This window comes from Tympanuchus pallidicinctus, unplaced genomic scaffold, assembly GCF_026119805.1.
Source record: "Tympanuchus pallidicinctus isolate F22 unplaced genomic scaffold, pur_lepc_1.0 scaffold2, whole genome shotgun sequence".
NCBI classification, from domain to species: Eukaryota; Metazoa; Chordata; class Aves; order Galliformes; family Phasianidae; genus Tympanuchus; species Tympanuchus pallidicinctus.
Window position 1 is genome coordinate 20,121,103 of NW_026294721.1, and position 18,554 is coordinate 20,139,656.

The following is an 18,554-nucleotide window of genomic DNA, read 5'->3' on the forward strand; positions in this document are numbered from 1 at the left end:
GAATGCCTTCTATATTCTGTACCATGCAAATGGTATCATTTTCATCACTTTAAACTCTTTTTTAAACACTTTTTAAAAAAAAAAAAAAAAAAAAAAAAAAACAACCTAGGGTATTTTTTTCTAAGTATGGAAAGAACGACAATAAAGGTTAGTAAAAAAAAATTATTAAAATTATGTTAGTAACGAAGTAATTAAAAAAAAAACAAAATCCACAAAAATGCAGTCTTTTGATGTATATGCATACATAAATGTTGCACATATTTATATCATGTAGTATATACATATACATTTGAGAATCATGTGCTGAACAAAATGGAAATAAAAAGTTCAAAGGGCAAGGAAAGATACTGCCCTACTTTCATTTGACCATATCTATCATTATCCAAACAATAGAGTACTACTAAATGGACACGAGTGCATTTAAAATATGTCTGTAAAACACCAGACTGAAAAATCTCAACTACATTAAGTAGCAAGTTTTGGTTTTTCAGCACTCTAGCAAGGCAGGTAGTCACCAGCAAAATCAAACAAAAAAAAACAACCATACAAACAAAAATCCCACCAGGATGGTAATTTAAATGGTCTTTTAGTATTGAATAAAACCAGTATTCACTGCATACTTCTTAATTTTCTTCTCACAGCTCTAAGCCCGCAGCACAGAACTATATACCACTGTGTACTCCAGTAAAACCCAAGGAGAGTATGTCTGTTCTAAAACTGTATTATAACATTTTCTTTAAAAATGCTTAATAGGTCTTAAGAAAATTTAGGCAACACATTAAATAAAAAAAGATTCTTAAAAGAACATTGATATATATAAATTCATACTCTTTTAATGCAACTATATACGCATGTATGAAAATTATTTTGAAGGCAGTATGAGAAAGTGTTTGGTAAAAATCCCTTTTATACACTCACCCTGATTATAATACTACAGTCTGGCTCCTTTCTTTCTACATAAACTTCAATCAGCAGGTCTCCAGCCTGGGAAACCTAAAATAATACATAGTGACAAAAAAAAAAATCAGAAAATATTCAATATTCTTTTAATCTGGGAAAGTGCATTGATTACTTAGAAGATGTGCTAGCAGGTTTTGAACGTAACACCCCTTATCTACAAAAGACTCCCAAAGCTGAGTCTAGTGGAAAAATCTGTACGACATTCATTAGTGAAGTGAAAGAAATCATATTTCTCAGATTCAAAGGAAAAATCTAAACCCCGACTAAACCCAATATAATCATATTTAAAAGCAAATTTTAGCCAAGCTCACTTCATTACCAAAAAAGATAAACAGAACTTAAGACGGAAAAGGATGGGAAGCAGTCCCAAAATAAAATGAATCTGTTAAAAATGAGAAGAAAAGTTACTAATACCAGAATATTCCATTCCTAAACCCATTTGCACAAATTCAGATAATCAGAACTCATTACTGTGAAGTCTACAGTTATTATTATTGATTACAATGAATACATGTCATTACGTACTTAAAAAGGGGAATCAAAATACATGTTCTTGGTATCAATCTCCATTAAAGTTCTCTCTTTAAATTTGTTGGACCAAATATCCAAACTTCTATGTTAAGTAGTCAATATGCAGTAATTAGATGACAAAGCAAGTATACGACATAACATAAAATAGTTTAATATACTTAGTAGCAACAAATTCAATCAAAGAATGTGTAATAACATGAATCTTACAAAGAAATACAGATGTCAGAAAATTCAGCATTTAACAATTAAGGAGAAAAAGCTGATTTATGAAAGAAATTCTGTATTTTCTTGTTACCAGGTTGCTCAACTACGGCAATAAGACTTGGATGAGAAATTAATTTTCTGTAGTTAAAAATGTCTAGCTCTTTTCCTGCTCATGTTCCTTTGCAATATAATCATAAGCACCCCTTCCAAAGACTGTAATTCATCCCAGTACTAAAAATACTTTCAAAAAAAAAGAAAAAAAGATGATGATCAGAGCAGGGAAGAAAAACTAAGGTAGCCTTTTAGCTACCTGATAGAGCCTTTCAGCAAGCATATCATTTTACTAATATTACCAAGATAATGTTAATTTGATCATTAATTCTTTAAGAATATCAATTTGTGTCAATTCTGAGAAGAGTATTCATAGCAAAGTTGAAGATAAAGCCTAGGGAAAACAAAATCTGCATCATATGCTGAATAAATTATGGAGAAAATAATAAAAACAGGTAGGCTTTGGGATATATTTTGACTAATTTAGAGAAGATACATTTCCACAGAAAAATAAATGGCATCGCTCAATTCTGAAGAACATTAACATTATGGAAAATGGTGACTTTAAAGTTAGTTTTGCCCCTGCAAATAGAAAAATAATGGAAACATTTGTGAAAAAAAAAAACATTGAAAAGCTACTTTTAAGAAAGCTTTTTAATTATAGTGGCACAGACTCAAAAAAAGCTCATTTAGTTTTAAAATTTGCTTTTCAGATGGTATTACAGAAAAAAGGTTGAAAAATGAATGAAGTTGACATTTGACTGGGCTCATGTAAACAACTGTATGGAGAGAAAATGTACTGTAAATTACAGCTGCAAACAGAAACAGCTGGCCTAAAGATATGGTGGACAAAAAATGAAGAGAGCTAATGAAGTACCACCTGGAATGCAGTGACATTTCAGATGTAAGAACTTTAAGGCCTTCAGCAGAAATTTGGTTCAGTCATTCTCTGAACACTGTATCACCAGCCTGGGGATAATTCTATTGTAGAAACCAATGAAAACACCATGAAATAATAGAATTATTAACATAAAATTGAAAGTTTTTAATATGTATGTTTAAAATTGGTCTCCGACTTCATACTTAGACATTTTGATCATTTCTATCTAGCGTATGAAGCACTGAAAAGCATGTAACAACCTTCAAGTTATGTTCTGGCCTGAACACTGGAATAATTGCAAAGTCTGCTTTACAAAAACCATTCTACTTTATCAGTTCATGCCTCATTTTTATTTCCCTCAGTTCTGCAGTTAACAACACTAGTCACTATACAAACTTAGAAATTTACATTACATAAATTGAAGTATATAAACCTATAAACAACAAAACATTCTTTGTTAGAAGCATTTGCATTGCATTAAAGTTTTGCCACTTACCTGAGTGTCTTTCCATCTGGTAATAAAACTGTTCTCTATATCCATTTGTTTGATCTGGTCTTCATTTACCTGTTTAAAATTGAACAGTTTTATTTAATTAATGATTACAAACTACCATAAAAATTATAACATTAACTAGAAAACACTACAATGTAATAAACTGATAAATGCAAGTAGAATATAAAATTAGGTATTTATTACTTCTAGTAATCATGTTCTTAGGGAAACACTATAAAATATTCTGTCCATCAGAAGGACTATTTCATTGATGTGATCATTACTATGAACTTTACCATTTTAAAAGAGAGAGGGCTTCATGAAAAAATTGCCAAGCAAAATGTTACAGTGACAGTCTAAGCCAAAGTGGCTGAGATTAATTGCTGCTGAAAATCCAGCTGGATTCAGTGCACACTCAAGGCCTAAGGAACCAAAATTTATTTCCTCTAAAATTCTTATTGCAATCACAGCTCAAACACTAAAAACATAATTCTTCTATGCTTCAGTTCTGACTAATGTATAAAATCTGAATGAAAGTGTTACTTTTAATAGTTATCATCTCAAAGTTCTCTTAAGATTGTTAGCAATCATCAGCAGCAAGAGTGTGCACCATCCTGGGAAAAAATCGCTCACAGTAATTCTATAAATGTAGTCTTTCCTTCACAGGCTAAGACATTTGGGAAATAAAATTTAAAGCAAACAGTAAAATACATCCACTGAATTAGAGTTCAGTAACACTGCAAATCTTTAGACAGTGTAACCAACTCCAGGATCATCTCTAACATTAAGGACATTTCTATATTTTAGCATGCCTAACAGCAGAGCAATTAAAACACTTTATATAAAGATACCCACATCAAAAAGTTGCACATAATTTTTAATTAGATCTTCAATTACATTGACTTCTTCACTAGTCTGGCCTTTAGTTTGGAATAAGCAAGAAGAAAACACCAGGGCTAGATTGTGAGGGTTCATATGATTGATTTCAGAGCATTTCTGCACCCTGTTGAAGGAGAAATAAATATATTTAGATGATCCCATTATTCCTTTAGCTGTTCAGTGCTCCTCTAGAGAATATGAAGAACATTATAATAATAATAATAATAATAATAATAATAATAATAATAATAATAATAAAGGAATGAAAAACCTAGTGTAATCTATTACATTTTTTATTTACCTCTTTATATTCTTTATCTTGCAGCTCATTACGGAAAGAAAACATATGCTTTGTATCTGCACCTTGAGCAGCATCAAAATCATTTGTTACATTATTTATTTATGTATATCCTATAAACCAATCACCTTAGAGCAACAAAAGCATGGAAATAAATTAGGAATTCTTTAGTTTCTGTACATGCAGTGAAGTTCTCAGATCTACGTCTTCATACTGTAGTTTACATAAGATGTTCTCCTTTGTAAGCTAACAGAATTTTGCCTGTTTATTAAAATATATACAAACTGCTTTCAGAACATTTTAATCAGTATCTGAACTGAATAAGCTTAGAAAAATCATTAACTACAATACTTAGTGTAATCCTTATCCTAGTAAAAGTAACAGTCGATTTAGTAATTGTATAAATAGTTTTTAAATATCTACTATGTAATTGCTCTGAGTACAGAAAAAAAAAAAAAAAAAAAAGGTTTTCACATTTTCTACTCACAACACTTTACCAGGAATAATTTGAATATTCTCTTGATTATCGCAGTTGCAGTTGTGAAGTAAAATGATTAAATGTTTGACAGAGAGCTAAATTTGAAAATTGTCATTTCCAGTATAGACTGGGGAGAAGGACATTTCACCCCAAAAAATCTTTTTATCTTAAGAAAAAATTGCAATACCTTCCTGGAAAACAAATAGACTAGGGTGAAAAAAAAAAAAAATAAATAAAAAAAATCATCTAAAGAAGTTCTTGGACTCAAATACTGACAGCCCCCTATCACTATAAGACATTTCCATATTGTTGATATTTATAGTTACCTATTACTAAAAATATAACCAAAGAGACATTATAAGTTAAAGGTAATTGAATATTATTAATAATTACAAGATAAGCTCTTGATGCTTACGAGCTGATGAAGTGATCCACATTTTATTCATGGTGGTATTCATTTTATTCATATTCAATTATGCATTCCAGGAATTTTTCTGCTACAGTGCATTATTTACATTTACCTGTAAAGATGTTCAATTAAAGCAGCCAAAGTTGCCTTATTGACTGGTGGGAGTGTACGAATAAAAGCTCCGTACTTCATCACGCGTTCCTTTTCATTTTGCATATCTAACAGAAAATAACAATTACTGAGCCTTAACAACGTGTACTAAAAATCATCAACAATTCTCATGAACTATGTCTGCATCATCTACTTATTTTAAATTGTAATTTACTCAATCCCTTTCTTTGTGAAGACAATACCAATAATTTATTATTGTATGTTAGTTCAAGGAAAGAAGATCAGCAATAAGAGACTGCATACTGGGCTCATGAAAATCTTCACCAACAGACCCACTGTCACCATCGCCACAGCTGAAATGCACCCCCCTCTGCCTAACAGCATTCAGATCCATTGTTTGGTCTCCACAAATGTTCACTGAGTGTTGATAAGCATCAAAGGATGCAATTTTTTCTGCATCAATAAACTAAATGACACACCTTTGCTCCATACATACTTCCATGTCAGACACCATTTTGTCAGACTGCTCCTCTGCTGCTATCTGTCACATAGCAACAAAATGTAATGGAATAGTGGTGGGAAGGAACCTCTACTGCCATACCACCAACATCCACCGCTGGCATCATGGACCAAGATGATAAAGTAGGAGACATTACATCAACCCTTGTAAAAATATATGCTTCCAAAAGTATCCAGAGCTGAGGAAAAAAATATCTTTTCATCTGTGTTGTTGTTGTTGTTGTTATAAATTTGGAGAAATGTCCTCAGGTCCAAATCAGTTTAAAGTTTTAAAAATAAAAGACTAATAAGAGGAGAGGAAAGGAGAATGGCAGAAAATAAGGTGCACAAAGCTGAACAATGGCAAACAAGAATTCCAGTACTGTATCCAGTATCTGAGACACAGTCATATCCCTTTGTGTCTGCCTCTCTGTGCTGAATATAGCACAGAGGCTATGGAGAATAATCCTGCTTGGGGCAATTGTTTAGTTAATGTAGTATGACTATTTATTTATTTATTTATAACATTTTCTACTCTGCCATTGTTTTTCTCATGTTTCTGAAAAGAAAATCTGCAGAATTCCTCCAATCTCTTCCAGGTGATTGCTAATACTCTAAAGTAACTACTGAGCTAACCGTATTTACTGAATGACATGGGAAAAAATACAAACAGTTTAAAGGTGATATACTCTATTTTCCTAGAGGTTTCAATCTTCCCACAAGTACTGTGCAAGACACTTTTGTAAAGAAGGACAGGATTCTCTTCTCTAAAAGATGGAGCCCAATGCACAATTTTTAGCCCAATGCACAAATCTAGAAGCTAAATCAGTGTGACGCTGCTATGCACTTTCACAAAAGAGCTAACATCTAAACTGCTACAGATATGATTTTTTAACAATATTATTGTCAGTAAATAAATTAGTATTTCTTCCATTAATTTGTTCAAATAAGGTGAAAGATCAATATTTGTAGTTGAATTTCCCAAACTTATACTAACTTATACTGGAGAAACCTTCATATGCTTGAAATTAAGCTTGAAATTAATCATCCTTTTCAAAAATAAAGCTAGTCAAGCAATCAGTGGGCCTATACTATTTCAATGTTGTAATGCAGAAAGTAATGTTCCACCTTGTTTTTTCATATGCATCTCTAAGCATACGGTGCAAGTATTTAACAAAACTCTCATACTTGAGTACATGCAAACAACCTTTCTTGCATTGAGTGTTATTTAATATATTACCTAATGCAGAAATCCAGAACGGATAGAGTTCCTTAGTGAGAATTGCATCATCTATTTGAGAAAGAAAGCTTTTCAATACATCAGTCACATCTTCAAGTCGATGTTTTCCAGCTCTCAGTTTAACACTCCTTGCATCTTTTTTAAAACTTTCCAGCAGTTCAGCCACATTGGATGAGTTGCCATTCTTGAGGTATATATGCTTGCTACCTAAACCTAGGCAATAGAAATGCAGGATAGAATATAGAAATAAATATCTGTAAAATTGCATGTTCTTTTAGAAATTCCAAACCTTCTTACATGAAAAGTGCATCTGGCTTGTCAAACAGATCACATTTCTACAGATCACTAGTGTCTTTTGGACTTTTTGCATACTTGGTTAGTGAGAACACTAACAAGTCTATATTTGTAAATATACACATCGTAAAATTAATCAAGCCTTGGGCCACGACTTCAGGAATGTTTTACATGCAGCTCAACTACCCAGATCTCTTCAGTACTTCCCAAATCTATGGTCTGAAAAGACAGTGCAGGAAAGAAGTTTCAACGGCTGATACTGATTCAGCACAGTTATTAGTTACATTATTTGTTATCAGTACTCACACTATTTTGTTTTCCTACTGATCTGTCTATCAGAAAGCTCAAGATTACTAGAAACAATTACTGTTTCTTCTGATTTTTCTCAAGTCAAGGAAGACACTATGCAGCAACTAATAAATGGCTGAAAATATCAAGGCTAATTTAAAAAATTAAATTAAAAAAATCGTAGTCTAAAACACAGCAGAGACTACCTTCAATTATGCATATGAAAGTAGTCAAACTTTTTTTTTTTTAATACTTGTGGAAATTTTATGTGGATTCTGTTCCTCTATTTCTCTTTGTACAAGATTTTACTGTATTTCTCCACATTTCTTGAAAAAGAAAATCAGTATGTACGAAACATTGCCTTCCTTATGTAGTTGTCAAAAGAAGTATTCTGTCAAAACCTATGAATTTATGCCCTGCAATTCACTTTTCTTGCAATGCCCACAAGCACTACCATTAGATACTGTCTTTGTGTTGCTACTGTCAGGAACAACTGTTGGACCTGATAGTGTCTGTCATGAGTAGGACATAAACAAATTCATAGCCTTCATTACAACAACAAAAAAACATGTATGTCTACAAGTAACATATAACTCTCAACTTCCAAGTGAATAGTATAACATCCAGTAACTTTGATCCAGAAAAAAAAACTATACATAAATGAAAACTTAATTAAAAAAAAAAACAAACAAAAAAAACACAAGTATTAAGACATTGTATTTTAATTTAGAACATGTATTAGCAATATTTTCAAGTTGGGAATGCCTCTATCCTAGTTTAAACATCATTTCAGTGCATGAAACAGTGTAGATTATACTTTGAAAAATTTATATCGCTAATGATGAAAAATAATTTAGCAAAAACATTATTTCTTAGTTTAAGCCAACAACTGTAACCCAGATACAACTATTTATGATAATGAAGTGTTGTCACACTTAAAATTTAGTCAGATTCCAATCAATGAAATATAAATTAGGCCTTCTCATACTGACAGAGGTTATAGACACATCTATCCTGAAGATAAATTTGTGCTACGTTGATAGATATTTAGCATTTCACAAGAGAACTGATTAATTTGCAGCAGTGAAAAGGACACAGGCATAATCTTAACATCATCTAATGCTATAGAAAATTACACTGGCAACATTTACTCAAGCAAACAGCAAGTCATTATACCTCCCTAGGCTGCTATGAAAAATCAGCAGCCTTAAAACTGAATTTCGTTCCACAGTTAACATCAATTTCGTGGATTTGCCGATCACTTCAAGTCAGAGGTGTTCTTGCATCACATAGATTGTTCTCAGTGCTGCAGAGTTCTGAATTGAGGCATGGGAGATAAAGACTAATCTATATCAAGAAAATAAGTCAATTTTAAAAATACTGTAGTGGGCACGTAGGGGATTTCTGTAGTTGTACTTCCATGCACTTTTTTATTCTCAGTCACATGGCACTGTACTTTACCACCACATCAATGAGTGGTGGGGCTAACAAGAGGTATGATTTTACATTGAGTAATATATATAAATTCATTCAGTAATAAGTTCTTAAAGTGTAGTGATTTAACTGTTATACAAACTATCTTAGGTTGAACAAAACATGCTGTACTTACCATACTGTGTAACAAATGCTATACAGCTGTTCACGATAATAGGAACATCATTTTTGCTGAGCTGCTGATCTTGCAATGCATTACCATCTGTACCCGCTGCTTTTTCAATTGCAGTATACCAGACTATGAAATCCAGCTTCGTATGGCCATGAATGTACAGTGTTCTGGAAAGTTTAAAAATATTTTGAATGCACAGAAGAAAGGAAAATATGGGGTTATTCTACTATAACAGCATAGAGTTGTCCAAACAAATAGTTGGAATAAGACATTAAGGCTTCCTTCTACAACACAGGATTGTGGTGGTGGCCTGTTAACAGCACATTTTCTTCCAAGCTCATTTGTGCTAGCAATGTCACAATAAATAAACAAGGATCCACAAACAGATCTGTCAGACCTTTGAAAGGACCTCACCAACATTATTATTCCTCCTCAGTCTTTCTCTCACACCCTACATTCATATGCCAAAGTCACAGCTAAGTAGGAAATAAAAGACTCACAGACTTTTCTACTTTCCACCCTGCTTCTCTACAGTGTAGAAGAGATATATTGAACTTCCTTCCTTCACCTGGATGAAAAAAATCATCCTTGGGAAATTATATGTTTAAGTAAGGAACATATATGAAGTAACTGAAAGTTAAAGTATAGTAATATAATTGTTTAATTGCTTGCTTATCTCAAAGCATGGTCCTGTTCTGATTTTCTTATTTAAACAATTTTACTTGGGTAAGATCGTTGGCTTTTTTGTTTCTTTTGTTTTTGCTTGTTTGCTTTGTTTTTCTTTTGTTTGCTCTTTTAAAACCACTGTCAGAATAGCTTCTGGGGAAAGCTATAGAACTGAACAGTTTAAGAGTGTATGCTAACCCATATGCATGCACAGAAGAAACAATTGTTTTAAGTTAGCCTAGCAATCTTTTCTACAGACATACTCTTCATCTATCACTAAATCTACATTTTCTTTAAGATTAATATATTTTCTAATTAGGAAAATTGTAAATCTTCTTCTGAAATTCATTAATACTTTCCTCAAAGTACAATCAAATACTACTTTTAATTACCTGGGAAAACACTTTTTCTTATATAATATAATAGTGAAAGATTTCTTTTTTTTTTTTTTTTGTCTGAATCTTTTCATTTTGCATATTCATTTTAGCTTTATTGTCTTGAGAGGAAGTTAGGATGCAGTCAAGTACAAACTTGGACCCAAGATCTGAAGTGTTCTCAGGATCCATCATAACAATTTCACTATTTAGCAGCATAGGAAGATATATTGAAATATTTTGGCTTCCTGAAGACTCCTTTAAAAAAATCTCCACTTCTTGACAGTGAAAGTCATATTAACCACACATACTTGGATAGAAGAAACACTAAGACTCTTTTCCATTGGGAAAAATCAGGAATTTGCATAAAGCTCTCAAACTTTTACAGTGGAATGAGTGTGTCTGATTCAATACATTCAAACATTTCATGAAGATCTGACAGAATGGATATCCTACATAAGCAGTTCTCAAACATCAGTTTCCAAAAAATCACATCACCCTGACATATTTTAGTACTGTTATTACCATACACAGAGGAAATCAAACATCTTAAGTAGAAACAGAGTCTGCCAATGAATTTTACAATATTTCTTCAGTACTATTATTCACAGATCAGTAGAGGTTAAGACGCTGAACAAGAGACATGTTGCTTCCCAACACAAGGCATGCATGTTTATTACTGTCTTTTTTCCCATCTCTGCAGAACAGGTGGATTCACATTACAGTATTATGCAAAAAGAAAAACTGAAGCCTCAAAAGAATACTTTCTGTAATGTAAGGAATTATGAAAAGGAAGTAGTGAAAATAATATTTCTTTTCTAAAGAAAAAGTGGGCAGCTCAGTTGTATATCAATAAGTAGTATACAGAACTTTAATGCTAACCTAGGCATATCTATGTTTTCAAGCAGTGATATGAAAGTCTAAATCACATGCCTGTCAATCCACCTTCATGATATATGAATTACCTAAACTACAAGAAAAAGAATATTCTGATTTCTATGGATCTTCCTATCTTCTACTCAATAAATCACAAAACAAAACAAAATTATCAGAACTACCAAATGATTATGCTGTCACTGTTTTCTAAAATTTGAAAAGGTATTAACTTAAATAATGGACAAAGAGGTTTCTTAATAATTTTCAAAGAAAAGGCAATGTATTTTTAGGCAGCAATCCTATATTCATGAACTAAAGGTTCCTGGTAAAAAAAATGTATATATTTGGATGATACTGCTGGTACTGCAGAATTTAGGTACTGCAGAATTTAGATTGTTCAAAAACGCAACATGTCAGAACAAAATCTAGAATACGATTTGCCATTTCTAGGAAGAAATCAAGATCAGTTAATTATGAAAGCAGAACACATGAGAAGGTGAATGACCATCTTATTGTGGCATCAGAAAACAGCATCATAAAAAGTCAAGATTAACAGCTGAGCTGGAGGTAGTTCTAAAAGGCTTGAGAATATGCTCTAACAGCAGAGTGCAATAAAATTTCAGTGGATATAATAACAAGGATTGTGTTCCTGCTTTAATTAACTTTACTAAAGACATCAAAATGTAAACAAAACATCTTAGAGTTTTGAAACAATTCCAGAAGTCTATAAAAATCTAGGATTATTGGTAAAATTTAGGAAGCACACTACCTCAGATATCTTTAAAAAATTTTTTTAAAATGCCAGTTTTTGTGTTTTGAAAGTGTACTAGCCTGATTTAGCCTTTCATGATATTACTTGGCAATGTACAATGGTACAGTATGATTACCCTCTCTTATTTTTAAATTAGTAGTCTTCTATCACTGAACATAACAAATATGATCTTGCCATTTATTTTCAAAGTAAAAATCAGAGGAGAAAAGGATCAATCAAAAGAAGGGAAAGCAATTGAACTCACACTTTAGAATTCAGAAAAATCTTGTATATTGTCTCATAGTATCATTACTGAACTCTCGTATTTTACACAAGCTGCAAAGTATTATACACCTTCCTTGCCTTTCCAAATCAACTGTAAACTGCCTTTGAGAACTTATGGATCAGATAAACATTCAATTTATGTACCCCATGAATTTAACAGAAGCATAAATATACTAAGTATTTATAAGTCCAGAATTAATTGAATCTATTACATTATAATTATTTCAGCAGTAGGAGCTGAAGTTTTTATAATTCTATAGCTGTTTATTTTTTTAAGCAATCACTCATTAATAAGAAGTCTGTTTAAAACAACTTAAATAATCCTTATACCCAAAACAACCTAAAAGAAAATTATCTAAGAAAAAAGTGCATGGTACATCTAATGTACGATCTTCCCTGATTAATCAAATCCAATGACTGGGTTTGGTGTCCTGGGGAAGGGGAGGGTATGAGTATGTTTAATATAAGGGAAGTTAATCAGAGAAGTCAGTAACAAAACAACACAAGCATAGTATGAACTTCAGCAGGAAAATTCTCAAGGCATTTTCATAATTTCTTCTGATTAAATTTAGTAAGACATGGTAGGACATAGACAACATTTAATTCTATACACAAATAAAAAGATGCTGCAAGGTTTCCTGAGTGGTATTTTTTTTTATTTTTGAACTTTCCTTAAATCTGGAATAAGTCTTATTCTTTTACTTCATATTCAGTCTTGGCATAATGATTTTTGAGATTATATCACTTATCCTCGATTTAAGTGACTAATAAATCAGCATGAAAGTTGCCAGTAGCACAGCACATAAATTCATCACTTGAAGAGACCCTACCTAATAAAAACAAATTGGACGAGTACTGATATAAAATAACAGACAAAAAAGGAAAACCTAGGAACTCTGATATATCATTTAGATGGCAGGGACTTCTCAAGATATTAATTTCCCATTTGAAGGGGAAAAAGGAGTGTTGCTGGTTTTGTTTCCATATTCAAAAATTGAGTTTGAAGATAAAAGTGATTTTATATTTAGTCATTTCCCAGCAACATAAATTAATTTCTTATCACTATAAGATGAACTATCATACAGCTGTGATAAACACTTGGATATTTTGGAATCACATCCTGACCAAGAATCATTGTCCCAAAGGTCATTCATCCATATGGCTTTTAATGCTTAAGATAATGCAGAAGTTATGCTTTTTTTCTTTTTTCTTTTTTTTTATGGCATTCTTCAATGAAGAATACTTCAACATATTCATGGTTACCATACTTCAGCTAGTACTCCTCTTAAAATTATTTTTAGATAGTTCATAATTTCTATTTAACTACTGAAACAGTTCTGGGAAAACCTACTCCTATAAGTTATCACTTGTTAGTGAAAAGATTATAGTAAAAGAAATAATAAAACCTGACTTTGAGCTGGAAGTTTTGCACTGATATCTATGAAATCAGGTGCATTGCCTGTATACATCTGTTGGACTGTACCTTGGGCACTGGGTACCGCTTGTTCCTTACTTGGTTTGTGTAGCATACTTAATGCTGAATCTTTCAAAAAGCTTATTGGAGAGAAAAAACAACAACCAGGAAAAACAGGTTTTTATCTTTTATCTGTTCACGATCTACGTCAACTGACTAAAATCTGGAATGTAAGTATTATCTTAGGAAGAGTTAAAATTTATTGAAATAAAACAAGATACAACATTCTCCAACAGTTTTCTGTCATTCAAAATAGATTTCAAAGTCATCCGCTGTTTATATTTCCTCAACAGAGAGGCAAGATATCTTCCTTATTAACCTATTATCAGTTATTCAGAAGTCCATGTAAGAGCTGATGCAATGTTTACACAGATGTTTGCTCAATAGTCCATCACTGAAATTTAAATTGAATCTATTTAAAAAAGTTATTATTTTCAATAATTTTACTTTCATCTTTAAATCAGTATCTACATGAGTCAGAAAATTGGTATTTAAGTTTCAACATCTTGTTTCACTACATTTGATAACCATTTCAGCAAAACCCAAACACCAATATGGAAGCAGAGCGATCATGTTTATTTCTCAGGTATGCTTTTTTTTTTTTTTTTTTTTTAAGCTGATGTGCACCTGAGATTAGGTATTACAATAAGGTTAATCAGGAGACATGTATATCCTGCTGATCTTAATCTACACAGATTTCAATACAGAACTGTGGGACATAGAGTGATAAAATAGATGTGATGAACTGTCCAGAGTTACTCTTCACAAGTGTTCACACTTGTACACACTGAAAGAAGTTAGATCCTTTTGACAAAAGTTATTGGCAGATTAATATGACTGGGAATCATTTTCTCAGTGGAAAAACTGCATTTAATAAGCTATCCACTTTTAGCTAAGATTAGATAGTTTTCAATTTATCACTAGTAATAACTGAAGCTCTTTTCTTAACTAGTCATAGCTAAATGCACACATAATTATCCTAAAGCTTCCATCTCTTGTAGAGCCTACTTTTTTCCTGGCATCAGAATATAATCAATCTTTATCAAATATCACTGTATACTGTGCAATTTGGAATAAAGCACTCTTGCAAAACATGTTACCCACACAGATTAAACTATCACACAAATAAGATTCTTCTCAACTTTTAGGCAAAATACATCCCAACATGTCAGCTTAAAAAAATAACACACACAAAAAGTTTATTTTCCAGATAATTGATATTATAATACTTTAGTTTCATGGTAAAACTACTGATGTTTTGTGCTCCCTGACATGAACATGAAATGTGGTTAATGCACAGTCTTTCCATCCTTTAAAAATCTTCAAATTCACCCATTCTAGCAACAAGTGAAGAAAGCTCCGTGACTGATTAACAAGAATTCTAAAATATTGATTAAAAAAAAAGTAGACCAAAGCTACTTTGGAGACCTTACCTTCCTTTTTCAACAAGCAGCAGGACGTCTATTTTTTCTCCATTTTGCATCATGCTACTGATTGCTGAAAACCAATTACACATTCATATGATATACAAATAAAATATATAGACAACAACAGATGTGCTTTCAGAATTATCTTTGGTGACAAAAGGTGCATAAAATACTTAAATGCATCAAATATAAAATGCTACTTGATAACTAGAACAAAATTCCACAAAAAAAAACACAATAAAGTTTAACAATAGTTAAACAATAAAGTTTACAAAAAAAAAAGTAATATAGAGAGCAGTTAAAACAGGTTAAGATGGACTTTTTAAATGTGAAAACATCTACACTGAAATTAAATTTGTCAAGACAAATTTTTGGGATGTAATTCAAAAGAAAACTGGACTTTTAAACCCATTAATTTATTTGAATCTTTGTAGATATTTGTAATAAAATATCTTAGAGGAAATTCAAGTGCACCATGAAAATCACTGTCACTCTTTTTTACACTGTTTTCACAGAATCACAGAACTGTATGGGTTGGAAGGGACCTCCAGAGATCATCGAGTCATTGAGTTTTATGCTATTTCTGTTTAAAAACAAACAAACAAAAACAACTACATCCAAACATTGTAAAAAGATCTTCATTATCCATAATAGAAATAACATCTGGGTAGCTTTCAATAACAGAGCTTGTAAAAGCTGTACCATGCACTATGCTATAGTGCACTATACTGTCTAAACTTTTAATTCCAAATCAAGATAAAAATATTCACAAATTTTAAAAGATAGATAGAGTCACAACAGTATTCCTGATTAAAAACCACTCTTGTGGCATTATTTACGGTAAATATAAGGTGGCAGTAAATCAACAATAGAAAACCCAATGACATTTAGGAAATTTAGGTAGAAACAGTCCATAGTCTCACAGCATTCGCAAAGAGCACCATCAGTAAAAAGTTAAATTACCTCCCTTGTCTATGTTACTTCATCATAAAATCTCAGTTTATTTTTAGTTTCTTTTATAATATAGCAAGGAGCACTACCTCGCTCAATATAAAAACAAGTAGGGCAGATATGCTTAAACAAGATTCAAAACATTACAGATACTGATACAAAAAGACCATTTGCGTAAGTAGTCTTATCTATTCCACATCATGATATGAAGAAAGCAATATTTTTAATATCAGAAAAAAATCTATTAGTCTGTGAAACATTTCTCCTAGAGAATTATAATTTTTTCCAGTACATTTGAGTATTTTAAACTAAGCTTGTCAATCATCTCAAGAACATGTTCTGCAGTTAGCATTTCTGCAGTGCCAAAAATACGAGACAATAATCCCAAAAGGTCATATATTATTATTCAATCCTGTACCATTATAAGAAAGAAAATGCTGGAACTAAGTTGCAGTGCTGCAACTACACGAAATAGGGGAAAACATAACCAAGACAGAGCATGATTTACACCATGTTTAGACAGGAGTTCAGAGAGCAGCTAGCTCATGCAAAGGGATGGTCAGTGAGATCAGCAGTGTTTGTGATTTTAAAATGTAATGGCTATGTCCTTAGCAGTAGAGTATTTCCTGCATTCTAGATGATAACCAAAATTCTTACTTAGTTCTTGTAGCCTCCTTAGATATATGGAATCTTCTTGAGCACTCTCCATTTCAAGACAAAAATGAAGGCTTGACTTTTCTATAGCAAACCAGCCTTTTCTCCACTGATCCAGGTTATGGCAATCTTTGTAGTACAGCTGGCCAATCAGGTCACAGTCCCTCTCTAATAAGCATTCAGCTACAGGGGGAACAAAATGCTAGCAAACAAGACAGGGTGAGTTAGATTTAGAAAAACAACCAACCTCTTCCCCTAAAAAAAAAAACAAAACCCAGACATTGCAAACCTGTAAGGTTAAAAGACAAAAGCTGCAAAAAAAATAAAACTTATCAGATTTATCACTCAAATCTTTATATATGTTAAATTTAAGTTTTAATATTAAGTATAGCAGATTTTTCTCCATTCACACTACACAATTCAAATATTTTTTCTTTTCAAACTATAACTGTTTTAACAGGTAATATGACTGTTACCATTTGGTGCTATATCACATACAGTGTTGCTTTGTGAATTGTGTTTCAGAAAACAAAAGAATAGAATTGCTATGAACTACGAATAACTTAAATAATTTCATATAGCATCTGTCATAATAGAAAACTATTAACATATTTTTAAGGTCAACATTAAAAATGCTGTTTCAATTCTTGTTCTCATTTTATTGTACTATCTTGTTTCAAATGTTAAATCACAGAAGTATTCTTTCCTGTTTCATAGGAAACTGTTGCACATGAGATAAAGCAGTATTATACAGAATTGCAGAGATTGGAAGGGATCTCAAATGATCATCAAGGTCAACACCTGTACTAAAGCAGGTACCTTAAATAGGTTGCACAGATAGTTTCCAGATAGGTCTTGAATATCTCCTTGGAAGGAGATTCCATAACCTCTCTGGGCAACCTGTTCCAGAGCTCCATCACCTTTGCTGTAATGAAGGTCTTCCACATATTAATATGGAACCTTCTATGCTCAAGTTTTAGGCCATTACTCCTTGCCCTATCTCTACCCACCATTGAGAAGATCCTGACCTCATCCATTTCGTCTCTCATTTCCTTTCAGATATTTATTAACATTTATCAGATCCCATCTCAGCCTTCTATTCCCCAGGCTGAACAGACACAGGTTAATCAGCTTTTCGTCAGACAGGAGGATGCTCCAGGCATTTTATAATCTCCATGGCCCCCTGCTGGACTCTTTCTGGGAGATTCTTGTCTTTTGTGAAATGCGGAGTCCAGAAGTGGGTACAATATTCTAGAGGTGATCTCATAAAGACAGCTTAGAGGCAGAGGATCACATCCCTCAATCTGCTGGCCACTCTCTTTTTAAAGTACCCGAGGATACCATTGGCCATCTTGGTCACAAGGGCACACTGCTGGCTCACAGTCAGCCTGTTATCCACCAGCACCCCTTGTATTCACCAAGAATGACTTCTCAGAGGATTTTAAGCTATCAAAGCCATTTTAGTAGTCGTGCAAAGGCTCTGGACCTAACTGGAAAAGATGATTATCAGTATTACCTTAGCTATTGCCCAAGTCCATTTTCTTTGTGAATACGCAGTTTCAGCTCCAAACAGAAAAACACGTTCTGACATTAAATAGATTTCAAAGGTAAAGATGTCCCTAAAGCAAGTAGGGGAAAAAAGTAACAGTATTTAGTCTTCATAACTGTAGACATATGCAAACTCAATTTCTCTACTGTTCCATTGTTACATAGCTATGGAATGGAATAATTTCTCCTCCAATCTTACAAATACAACCAAGATAATTAACAGATTATTTGTTTAAAGGCTACTCCATAACATTTTTTTCTGCAATTCTGAAATCAATAAAAATGTATAAGTACAGACATTAAAATTCAGTGGCAATACTTCATTTTT

At 32.4% G+C, this 18,554-nt stretch overlaps 1 protein-coding gene across 6 annotated transcripts in view; it reads right to left on the reverse strand.

The window, feature by feature from the left end:
- ARAP2 (ArfGAP with RhoGAP domain, ankyrin repeat and PH domain 2) overlaps positions 1-18,554 on the reverse strand; it is a 115,288-nt gene that overhangs the window by 28,785 nt on the left and 67,949 nt on the right. For all 6 annotated transcript variants that reach the window (XR_008206450.1, XM_052681805.1, XM_052681801.1 and 3 more), the window contains 9 exons: positions 18,195-18,297; positions 16,682-16,880; positions 15,080-15,143; positions 9,224-9,387; positions 7,033-7,245; positions 5,296-5,401; positions 3,975-4,122; positions 3,123-3,191; positions 919-993 (listed from right to left, as the gene is read on the reverse strand). Coding sequence is in view for 5 of the 6 variants with exons in the window: in XM_052681805.1 (XP_052537765.1) it covers positions 919-993; positions 3,123-3,191; positions 3,975-4,122; positions 5,296-5,401; positions 7,033-7,245; positions 9,224-9,387; positions 15,080-15,143; positions 16,682-16,880; positions 18,195-18,297 (1,141 nt within the window). In the remaining variant the exon portion in view is untranslated. The remainder of the gene's footprint in view (positions 1-918; positions 994-3,122; positions 3,192-3,974; positions 4,123-5,295; positions 5,402-7,032; positions 7,246-9,223; positions 9,388-15,079; positions 15,144-16,681; positions 16,881-18,194; positions 18,298-18,554) is intronic.